The sequence below is a fragment of the Carlito syrichta genome, unplaced genomic scaffold (assembly GCF_000164805.1).
Source record: "Carlito syrichta isolate Samal-C Ts95f unplaced genomic scaffold, Tarsius_syrichta-2.0.1 Scaffold307231, whole genome shotgun sequence".
NCBI classification, from domain to species: domain Eukaryota; kingdom Metazoa; phylum Chordata; class Mammalia; order Primates; family Tarsiidae; genus Carlito; species Carlito syrichta.
This window is the reverse complement of record NW_007251327.1, coordinates 85139-96694: the sequence shown is the minus strand read 5'-3', so window position 1 is coordinate 96694 and position 11556 is coordinate 85139. Positions and strand designations below refer to the sequence as shown.

General features: G+C 42.9%; 3 protein-coding genes across 6 annotated transcripts in view; 2 read left to right on the top strand and 1 right to left on the bottom strand.

Moving 5' to 3' along the window:
* The window catches only part of BTF3L4 (basic transcription factor 3 like 4), a 20759-nt gene extending 12647 nt beyond the window's left edge, over nt 1-8112 (bottom strand). For 2 of the 4 annotated variants that reach the window (XM_021715633.1, XM_008064219.2), the window contains exons 1-3: nt 7931-8112; nt 4771-4837; nt 1673-1786 (exon numbers count right to left, since the gene is read on the bottom strand). In XM_021715633.1, the coding sequence (XP_021571308.1) occupies nt 1673-1786; nt 4771-4824 (168 nt within the window). In that variant the 5' untranslated portion in view covers nt 4825-4837; nt 7931-8112. Of the gene's footprint in view, nt 1-1672; nt 1787-4770; nt 4842-7930 lie in introns of those variants that run through there. The other 2 variants (XM_021715634.1, XM_021715632.1) reach the window with 2 other exon arrangements.
* A 676-nt stretch (nt 8113-8788) lies between these two features.
* The window catches only part of TXNDC12 (thioredoxin domain containing 12), a 29254-nt gene continuing 26486 nt past the window's right edge, over nt 8789-11556 (top strand). Inside the window, exon 1 of the mRNA XM_008064218.2 lies at nt 8789-9247. Within this exon, the coding sequence (XP_008062409.1) occupies nt 9157-9247 (91 nt within the window). The 5' untranslated portion in view covers nt 8789-9156. The remainder of the gene's footprint in view (nt 9248-11556) is intronic.
* Nucleotides 9139-11556, top strand: part of KTI12 (KTI12 chromatin associated homolog) — an 18574-nt gene continuing 16156 nt past the window's right edge. The window contains exon 1 of the mRNA XM_021715635.1: nt 9139-9247. The gene's annotated coding sequence lies outside the window, so the exon portion shown is untranslated. The remainder of the gene's footprint in view (nt 9248-11556) is intronic.

The window sequence follows — 11556 nt, the reverse complement described above, 5'->3', positions numbered from 1 at the left end:
CAGCCTCCCAAAGGCGCGGGATTACAGGCTGAGCCACCGAGCCCGGCTAGAAGTCCTAATCTTTATCAGAGTAAGAATACAGTCACATCAAGCTGAAAGGAAAAAAGATATGAGGCTTTCATTTTCTGTTTTATCAGTACACTGGTTTTGAAAGTACAAAGCAGATGTAAATAATGTGTTAATTTTATTCATTCACATAAATGATGGAGGAAACATGCGGCACTTTGCCATTTCACTGCCTTTTCTTTGGTACTCTATTTCACTGTTATGGTCTACAACTCCACATTATTTGATTAATATTTTATAGCACATATACATTAATAGTCTATTAAAAACTGTGACATGGTATCACATACAGTAATAATATAGTTAAATGTAACTTATGGCAATGAAAATGTAAACACTGGCTATGATCAGTAATGGAATACTTAGGCAGAAGTAAAACTAGATGGTAACATCACAAATACTTGATGCTATAATTTTTCTTGAGTATCTTTTCGAATGATGTCAATCTTTGGGCTCATATTTGAGAAAAATAGTATCATCAAAATACAACAAACTGGCTGGGCTTGGTGGCTCAGCCTGTAATCCCAGCACTTTGGGAAGCTGAGCTGAGTGGATTACCTGGGTTTGAGACCAGCCCGGGCAACTTGGCGAGACCTCATCTCTACAATAAATCAAAAAAATTAGCCGGGCATGGTAGCATGTGCCCATGGTTCCGGCTACTTGGAAGGCTGAGGCGGAAGGATCGCCTGAGCCCAGCAGGTAGATGCTGCTGTGCCATGAGTCTAATTTGTCTAGTCATCTAATTGGCTTTCAAGCCTGGGTGATGGAGTGAGAGTCCAACTCAAAAACAAAACACACACACACACACACAAACACACACAAAACAATAAACAAAAATTTTAACAATAATTTTTAAAAGAGTTCTAATAAAAAAAATCCAAGTCATGTAAAGCTATTGTTAACGCCTTCTGGATGAGGTGACAATTAAGGAAACTTTGTAGAATAAGAAAGGTGCCCTTACGGCAAAAAAGCCTACCCTAGTTGAAGAAATCTTGGAATTTGTATATTATTAGAAAAATATGACCAGCGCAGTGGCTCAAGCCTGTAATCCCAGCACTTTGGGAGGCCAAGGCAAGAGGAATGCCTGAGCCCAAGGGTTCAAAAACAGCCTGGGCAACTTGGTGAGCCCTCATCTCTACAATAAATCAAAAAATTAGCCAGGCATGGAAGCGCATGCCTGTAGTTCCAGCTATTTGGAAGGTTGAGGTGGAAGGATTGCCTGAGTCCAGCAGATTGACGCTGGGGTGGCCATGAACATGCCAATGTACTCCAGCCTGGGCAACAGAGTGAGATTCCAACTCAAAAAAAAAAAAAAGAAAGAAAAATATTTTATTTTACATTAAAATTCAAGAGCAATTATATAATGTTGTCATATACTGAATCTGAAAAGTATGATGAAAATCCTTAACTGTCTACTGAAATTATTCTTTTGACCATTATGTGATTTCATATAAAAAGCAAATTCAACTGTATGTCCTTCAAGGACATCAGAGTGACAATATCAAAGATTCTTCTGAGCTGGTATTTTACATTTGAAAAGTCTAGACAATTATTTGTGCATGTGCTATTTGCCCACATAAGTGAACAACTTACAAAGTGATCATACCTCTTCAATACCAGCTATATTGTTCACAGCCAGCTTTTTAAGAGAACTTTGAAGCTTTTTGTCATCAGCTGTAGCTGTTCTGTGTACCACCTTCTTCTTTCTGCGAGCTGTACCCTGAAAAATAACCAAACACAAGTGTTAGTATGCCTAGCATCTGGCAACTGCAGTTACATCTTCCTATACGGCACACAGTGTCTGACTAACAGTAGTGTTTAATAAGACAGCTCAGAAGATGTTATTGTCAGCCTAACCCAGATTTTTGAAAGTCAGTTCTAGTCAGTTCTTATTCTTATCTAATATCCAGTCTTTATCATTTCAACAGAAGATATAGTTTGCTAGTAAAACATAATTTATAACTTCAAGACAATTTAATGTACTTTATAACAACTTACAAACATTGTCTCCATATAGTACCTACCACCTCCTGCCAATAAAGTTTAAAGATAATTTGAAACTTTGAGAATTGACATAATTGAAAATTAAATGTCTACTATGTAAGTATTCTAAAGTCTGAGAATTCAGAAATGAAAAAGATCAAATTATTCAAGGAATATACATTACAGGAGAAAAAAAGTCAATAGATACATAATGAATTAGATAAATTCAAACAGGATAAGTATTATTAAGAAAACAAAAACAGAACACAGTAAGAGTGACTAGGTGGAAGTAAAGCACTACTTTATTAGAATGTCCAGGGAAGCCCCTCTGAAGAGGTGACATGAGTTGAAACCACAACTAGGGGAAGAATGGAGCAATTCTGGTGGAAGTGGAAGAGTGCTCTGGCAACAGAGGTTGTGCCAATATCTAGTTGCTGAAGGATGACTATTTAAATGGTCATTTATTTGTGAAGGATTCCTGACTCAGGGAGAGCTCAATTGCTTGCTGGATACATCAACTCACATGATCCTCAGGCACTTCAAATTCAATGTCAAAAAGCTTATCAGTCTACCAATCTAGTCTTTCTATATTTCCTAAGTTTTGTAATTGGTGGTACTACCATATACATATACCCAATCTCTAAAACCATAAATCTGAGGGTCACCCTAAACTCTTCTCCATGCCCTTTACCATCCATATCCCACTAGTCATTAAGTCATGTCAATCCCAATCCCTTCATGTCTGATATACTACAGCAATAGTTCTTAATTGTTCTCTATGTCATACTTCCATTTCATTCCATTTTCTACAATGCCAGCAGTTACGTTTCTAAAATGGCTGAATTTCCTTCTTAAAATCCTTCAATAGTTTCCTACTACCTATAGGTAAAATCCCAAGCTCCTTAGTATGGCATATAAAAATATGACAGAACCCCAAACTATCTGGTCATTTTGTTTCCTGCCATACTTCATCCATTATATACTCTAAGCTCTAGCTGTACCAAACAAAACCATGTCATTCCATTAAGTACCATTTTATCTCAGCACCCTATGTGTCTCTGCGTGTGGGGGAATGTTAGTCCCCTTTCCCCCTACCTCCATGAACTCTCTTGCCTGTCTGCCTAGTGATAAATTCTTGCTTGTCCTTTAAATAAGAGCTCAGCAATTACTTCCTTGTCTCTCCTAGGCAAGAGCACTTTATATGTCATTTTAACAGTCATTATTCTGCATTGTTATTGTGAGCATGTCGCTTTTCCAAATGGAGAGCTGCGTCAAGAGAAAATTTTGACTTATTAACTATATGCCTGGCACACAGTCGGTGTTCAATAAACAGTAGCTAAATGAGTGTACCCACCACTAGTTTAAAAATACATAATGTGATGTGCTGCATCAATCTCTTCCAGGTATATTCATTCTATAGTTCTTGAACATCCCTAGTTTTTGCACTGATACACTGCATCACGCTTGATGCTACAATGTGACTACTGTAGCTACCTGAGTGCATTAATGACTCCAGAGTCATATAACTGTATCACTATGAAAGAACAAGAAAGTACTATTCACTTCCAATCTCTGTGCCCATCCCCAGAAGCTGTGGTTACCATCAATGTAAATGACACAGTGGGGCCTACTACATAAAGTAGTGTCCTACCTAATGCTGGATCTAAGGTAAGTACTGTTCTTTCTTTTCCTTTTGCAAAGAATATATTGGGCAGAGATAAGGATGGTATAGTTTCCTTGAACCTAGAGACACAGCTGAAGGGAATCTAAGTTTTTTGGTGTTTGGAATAACTTCTTCCTTAGGCTCTGAAGTACATGGGATAAGAAAGCTTATGTTCATATTCACCAACATGGAAAACAGGTAGGAATTTAGGAGAAAAACCTAGCAGTGAACAAAAATACGATCAGTTTGAGCACTCCAGTTAAACCTCTTGTAAAACTCACTAAATAATTAGGTACATTCCATTCAAGATGAACTAACTCTAACATCTGGTATGCCCTGCAGGTGAGTATATCATAATAATAGCCAAGATTTATTAAGCATCTACTCTGTGCCAGACAGCACATTAGGTGTTTTATAAGTTTCTTTTCTTTTCTTTTTTTTTTTTGAGTTAGAGTCTCACTCTGTTGCCCAGGCTGGAGTGCAGTAGCATGCTCACAGCCACCCCCAGCGTCTACTTGGTGGGCTCCGGCGATCCTTCTGCCTCTGCCTTTCAAGTAGCTGGAACTACAGGCGCGCACTACCATGCACAGCTAATTTTTTGGAGACAAGGTCTCACCATGTTGCCCAGGCTGGTCTTGAACCTGTAGATTCAAGCAATCTTTTTGCCTTGGCCTCCCAAAGTGCTGGGATTACAGGCTTGAGCCACCATGCCCGGCCTTTTATAAATATTACCCTAATCTTTAGAACCATCTTATGTAAGATTATTTCTATCTTGCATATGAGAAACGGAAGCTTAACAAAGTTGGGCAACTCGTTCATGTCACATAGCTAGCAGACATTAAGACTTAGAATCTAAACAAAGGTGGCTATTTTCATTGCACCATCAGAGAGAAAAGTCTTCTAGTTATCCATTTTAGATCTAGACAAGTTATTTCCAAATTGAAATGTGGTTTGATCTTGATTATTGAAGATTTTAGATTTTCAATGACCACAAATCCAAAATAATACTATCTGGTAATCATACATTCTCCTATCAGTTTTTCTTATGCCACACTCACCTTGCCCCCTATCCGGACCTGAGCCTGAAGTTTGGCTAACTTTTCTTGATTCATGCTGTTGGTAAATCTAGGGGGGAAAAATAGATTTGTTAAAGTCATTGTTTTACCAAAATTAAAAAACTGTTTATGCAAACAGTACCTCTGGTTCACTGAGCTTGCAGTAAACATCAACCCCATGATCATATTAATACTGTCTATAATCTTAATAAATAATTTGTTCTAGCTTCATAAACCAGATATTTTAAAAATCAAAATTAAATTACAATTAGGGAGTCGAAAATACAAACAGAAAATAGAATGGGATTCAAAGTCACCTATTTGAAGATATCTCCTTAAGACATGATTCAGTTCTTTGGCATTCAGTTAAATCTAACCAATTATGAAATCTTTGTAGGCAAGCCAGTTTTTCCCCCAAAGATTTTTTTTTTTAACAGCAGAGAGCTGTTACCAAATGTCATTAGCAAAGTCTTCAAGTAGATTTTCTTTCTCCCAAATCACATTCTATATTGTCTATAAACCATACAGATGACAAAAAGAAAAAAAAAAGCCAAACAAAGAAGAAATTCAACAATAGGCTGTCTGTCAAGATATCAGGTAGTCATGTCCTCTATACAAGGTCAGATGGTGTGTTAATAATGAGGAAAGAGAACCAGATTTTCAGACATGTGGCATTTCTGTGGCACTCTCCCAAGTTCATTCAATACCTTGCACTGATATAGTGTGTCATACTTGTCAAGATATTCTTGCAAATAAGGGTATAATGTTTCACTGCACAATTTAACAATAACATATCTCTGCTGCATTAATACTAAATTGGAGGGTAGGGAAGACTTTACAATAAGCTTTTTAAAGCTAATCTTGATTTTGAAAACCTTAAGAACACTATAAAATCATGAATCTAAGTCTGATCAGTGATAGCCCTAAGGAAAAAAGTTCTTTAGTTTATAATGGGCTGTAACATTCCACATTATATAAATAAATAAAAGCCAATTTAAAAGTCTTGTTTTACTTGTTCTATGTGTCAGGAAATTATTACTGAGATGCAAGGGAGGGAATAAGGGACTAGGTTGTTACCAAACCTTTAGCCAATTCTCTAATCCCGTATAATCATCACTGATGAAAAAAGATACTGTTTTCTTCACTTGAAAAACTGAAAAGAGAATCAAAGACTATAAATTACTAACCATTTTGTACTCTGACACTTGCTTAGGCACTAAGCTGTATGCATCTCTTCTTTAAGGCTAAAGTTCAGTCCCCAAATAACATTGAAAATGTATGATTCCTCACTCTTTGCTCAGCACTGTATCACAATGCTCAAGCAGCTAAAAATACTGTTTTATAGGAGGAAATATGTTTAGAGTCCAAAACAAGAAGTCTTAGGTGTGTGCCAATGTTAGCTCTGCCACAGACTTAAATTTGTTAACATAAATCCAAATCTCTATACTAAAATATCCACAGGAAAGGGCCAATATCCACCCTCCTCAAAGGAAAGTGGTCCTGAACATGTAGTAAGCTAACAAAGAGCCTAAATAATTTCTTGCAAAAAAAAGGAGGCTAAGGGAAAATATTAGAACTAGACACAGGGCAAACCCTTCAGGACTCTACTGATTTTTGAAGTAACAATCCCCAAGAGAAGAGATGGAGGTTGAGAAGTCAAGACAAAGAGTCTTGACTTGTTTGAAACAAAAACAAGAGCAAAATTAACTCTTTAAATCATGTGCAGATGAAAGAACGCAGTCCATTCCAGGTGGTCGGGACAAAGTAGTATCTCTGAGAATAAGGATTTAGAGAGGCTGGTGGTCTTTTGTTTATTAAAGTTGGTGTATGTGGAATTCAAATAGGAAAGGGGAACGGATTCAGTCTATGAGAAGAGATGTCAAGCTCAGAATCTGGAGTAGATTTCAAAGATTACCTGGTTTAATATCCTATTCAATCAACCTTTACTGTACCCATCATTACTATCATATGTGAGGTCATCTCAATATCTGCTAGCAGCAGCATGGTATAAATGATTAACAAAACAGTCACCTCTTTCTCGATTTAATAGATTAGGAAATGAGGGCTCAGAAGGGAGAAGTCTTTTACAATACCCTAAAGGGAGAAGTAACTTCCTAAAGCCACATGATTTAACGAGTTCCTCCCTGGGGAATCCAAGGATCTTTTAGCACTCTTCTCAAGGACTCAAGAAAGTGTTTAAACAATGAGGTTAATCTATATTTATTGAGTGCCTAAATTACAAGCATTGTGGTAGGCATACATCTTGTTTACGCAGAGATAAAAAACAATTTTAACCTTTAGTCCTGAATTTTTATTATGCAGGGTTTGTCTCTAAGCAAAGCACAGCCTTTGGAATCAGAAAGACCACTTAAAGGCTTTGGAAAAAGATATTTTTCTTCTCTGAACTTGTATTCCTTCTGCATTAGGAAAAGATAAACCCCACAGACTTCTCAGGGTTCTTTTGAGGTTTAAGAGATTATCAAGCCAGGGTATGGCTCACAGAAGATACCAACTGGCAACACTGTTACCACTCCCGAGGGGACCGATATGGTAAAGTGCAAGAACGTGGGAACGGAAGTTGAAACTGACATGCACCAGCTGTGTAATGTTGAGCCTGTGGGTCAATCATCAGGCAATGTGAGGGGGTTGTAAGATGGGCAAGGCAATGTCACAAAAGGGAGGCAGACTCGAAAACAAATGCTGCCATTTACAAAGTGAAGAGCGCTGCACCTGAGCTCGGTCCCCAGGGCTTGGGGGTGGGAGATGCTAATCTCAGTTTCCCTATCTGTAGACTGGGTTGATCAAATGAAATGACAACAGATAAAATGTATAAAGCTCAAAGCTCACAACACTGTTGTTGTGAAGAGAGGAATGGGATAGAGGAGGGGGGCCACCCGCCTCCTGGGACTGGATCTGGGCGGCAACAGCGCGGGCCTGCTCGCCCCCATAGCGGGCGGTGGTGCTGGGGACCTTCCCCCAGGTGCCGACCCCCAGCTGCGCCGCCGGTAACCGACAGGCCAAGCCAGCCGCCTCCGCCCCCACTCGCCGCGCCACGGCGGAAGTGGCAGCTCGAGCGGTTGGCGGGTGTCGGAAGAAGAGGGCGGGGGGACACCGTGCGCAGCGGCCTATGGCCGTGGAGTGGCGGGACCGCCGGGGGTCTCACCTGAAGCAGGGAGGATCCTCCAACACCGGCACGCGGCAAGAGCAAGATGGCTGCCTCGGCCGAGACAGAGAAAGACGGCGGCGGCGGCGGGAGCGGGTCCACGTGACACAGCGGCCCCGCCTCTCCCTCTCCGCAGCGGCCTATCCCGGGGGCGCGCATCCCAACTACCAAGCCCAGCCTGCCCCGCGCTTCCCACCCGCGCCGGTGGCGGCAGGTGCAGGTGGCCGTGCTGCCTCCTGGAGTTTGCAGTCTCCCCAGCGTTCCGTTGTGTCCGTGCTTACAGTTTGTAGGGAACCTCGTAACAGGGCGGTGTGTGTTTGGGCGCGTGCTTTTGTTTGGATGTCTTTTCACGCACCATGGAACTCAACTAGTACCAGGAGAAAAGACGGGAGATGTGGGCCTGTTTGTTATGCAGCAGAGGGAATACATCGGGAAGAAGATTTAGCCAGAAGCAGTTTTACACTTTGAATGCCTTCGGCGACTTATGTCTTGGTTTCCTAAGTCCACCTAGGTCGGTTTTGCAATCAGAGACCCCAAGTCTGGTTTCTTGGAGCTTGCATCAGTGCGTTGCATCATCCCCAAGTGGAAGATTTTCGATGCGAGGAAAAATACGATCCAGCGTTTCTCAAGCGGGAAAGGACATGCCCGCAAGCCAGGAAGCTAAACACCGCAGAACAGGTTTGCTGGGTCTCGGAGACCCGAGCAGGAACCTGATGAGGAAGTCCGGTTTCCAGTCTTTTTTACTTGTGGAGGAGAAAGGCGAATCTGTGGCCAGTGGGACACCGCCCGCCGTTGGAGCGGCCGACCTCACCCATCAATGACTCGCGCTTGAATGTGAAGTGCAGCGGTTCTGGGAGGAAGGGCTGGGCTGGACGGCGGACGCGAGCAGCAACCGTCCTCCCGAACCTGTCCCCTCCCCGCTCTCTTGGCCACCTTGTCCGGCGCTGTGTCGGGACCCGGACACCCAGAACCGGTGGACACCCGCTCTCGCACCCTTCTACGTGATCTGCACCTTTAAACTCACTCCGTCCCGAACCGGACCCGGGAGGCGCCTCCCACATCCGTCTAACATCACTTCCTTCCGAGTTACAAAAAAAAAAAAAACAAAAAAATCTAGGAACGTGAGGGGTTGGGCTGAGCCGCGCGCGGGGACGGTGCGAACCTTGTGCTGGGACTCGGCGGTGCGTCGCTCAGCCCGGTGGTCCCGCGCAACGACTGCGGTGGAGATGCGGCCTCGCCTCGGGGCCACCTGTTTGCTGGGCTTCAGTTTCCTGCTCCTCGTCACCTCCTCTGATGGACATAGTGGGCTTGGAAAGGGTCAGATCGCGTTCTTATCTTACTTCTACTGATCCTAGGCCCTAGCCCAGTATAACCCCGTGTAACTCTCTCTCTGCCCTAACACTGCGCCCCTTCCTTTCTCTCTCTCTTAGGCGACGCCAGATTTCCTTCTTTTCTTTCTTGTCGGAGGTCTCACTCTCACCCAGGCTAGAGGGCACGATCATGGCTTACTGCAGCCTCGACCTCCTGGGCTCAGGCGATCCGCGATCCTTCCGCCTCAGCCTCCCGGGTGGCTGGAATTGCAGGCGCGCACCACCATGCCGGGCTGATTTTTTTTTTTTTTTTGTCTTTTAGAGATTAGGTCTCGCTATGTTGCCCCAGGCTGGTCTCAAACTCTTGGGCTCAAGCAGTCCTCCCGCCTCAGCCTCCCAAAGTGCTGGGATTAAGGGCGTGAGCCACTGCGTCCAGCTTCCAGATTTCTTTTTATCTTCCCCAACTGCTCCTGGAGTTTGGAGATTGCTTGGGGTAGGGAGTAGCAGGTCCAGGGAAGGTTAAGATAGGGAAGTTGTATTTGGGTCCTCTCTAAATTCTTGCTTTGGGGGAAGGAATGGGTCGTAAATTAGGAAAAGCATTAAGAGCGCGGGATAGTACCTAACACTTGGTAGTGGTTTTGTTTTGTTTTGTTTTTGAGACAGAATCTCACTGTGTCGCCCAGGCTGGAGCGTAGTGGCATGCTCACGGCCACTGTAACCGCGATATGCTGGGCTCAGGTGATCCTTCTGCTTCAGCCTTCCAAGTAGCTGGAACCACAGGCATGCGCCACCATGCCAGTTAATTTTTTGTTTTGTTGTAGAGAGGAGATCTCGCCAAGTCGCCCAGGCTGGTCTCGAATACGTGAGCTCAGGCAATCCTCGCGCCTCAGCGTCCGAAGGTGTTGGGATTACAGGCATGAACCACTTGGTAGTTTTTCAGGAAGGGTTACTTTCCCTCCTGGGAGAAATCGGGTCTTTGGACCAGCATATTCACAGATCCCTGCCTTGTCCTGCCCTGCCCTGGGTCTGAAGGTTCCTCTCCTCTTCCCTGAAGGGCTAGGTTACTACTGCTCCCTCCTTACCCTTGGGAGGCTGCTCTTGAATGGGGGGGGGCGCGTGGGGGGCCTGCCATGTGCGTAAGAAAGGGCCAGGTGGAGGGTAGAATCTGCTAGAAGCTCCCAGCAGTTGTCTTTGCTGTGTTCAGCCAATGTGTTTAAAGAAATGAAAGCTTTTTGTGGAGCTAGGGACCATGGTTAGGAAGGGTGGTTAGATGTGACCCCACCACTTCATTCAATGCCTACATCTTCATTCTTAGTTTTAACACTTTTCTCTTCACCAACTCTTTCTTGGTTGAAAGTTGGATTGACTGTGAACTCAGGATTTGTTTTTCTAAGTATGTGACTTGTGGCATGGATCTTACCCCTTCCTTGTTTTGTTTGTGTGTGTCGGACCTAATTTTCTGGAATGACTGTTGCAGCCCTGCTGGGTTTTTTTTTTTCCTCTATCCTCCCTATTTGCACATATATTGGTGAGTAATGCAATTGGGTGGGCATTAATTGTGCCTGAATGTAATCACTCCATTCAGTAAATAGTTTTTGGTCTCCTACCATATTTTACGCACTGTTCTAGGCACTAGGGATATAGCTGTGGAAAGGACAGACAAGGTTGCCTGCTCTCATGGAGCTTATATTCAAGCCAGAGGGAAGAGTAAACTCATGAACAAAGTAAAAAGACAATTTCAGGTAGAGATAAGTGCTGGGAAGAAAATGAGAAATGTGATGGAGCAGAAAGTAGAAAGGCGGGTGGTGGGGGAGATGGGGGAGCTGGCATCTCTTGAGTTAGGAAGGTCAGGGAAAGCTTTTGTGAGAAAGTGATATGTGCGTTTCCACCTTAGTGATGAAACGGCATGATGAATCCTATTAGACCAGAATGTTAATAAAACAGGCTACTGTGTGTTTAGAGTAAAAACTTAAGTACTGAAGGAAAGTGGGTTTAGATCTGAGTTTGACTTTGTTCTGCCACTGACCAACTGAGTAGCCTTGGGAAAGTTTCTTAACCTCTCAAAGCCTCAGTTCCTCATTTGCAAAAACGGGCATAATAATAACTACCTGAGACACTCAACAAATAAATGACTCTGTTCCAGTTACTGTATTAGGTGTAGGTAGTACCTTGGAGTCAGGTATTTAGTATCTTCGTTCCATGTTAGACATTGAACTCTGTGTGACTGTTCCAGTTACCATTACCACATAATAACCCACCCCAAAATTTAGTGGTATAAAGTCATTTTATTATGCTTACGAATCTGTGGGTCAGGAA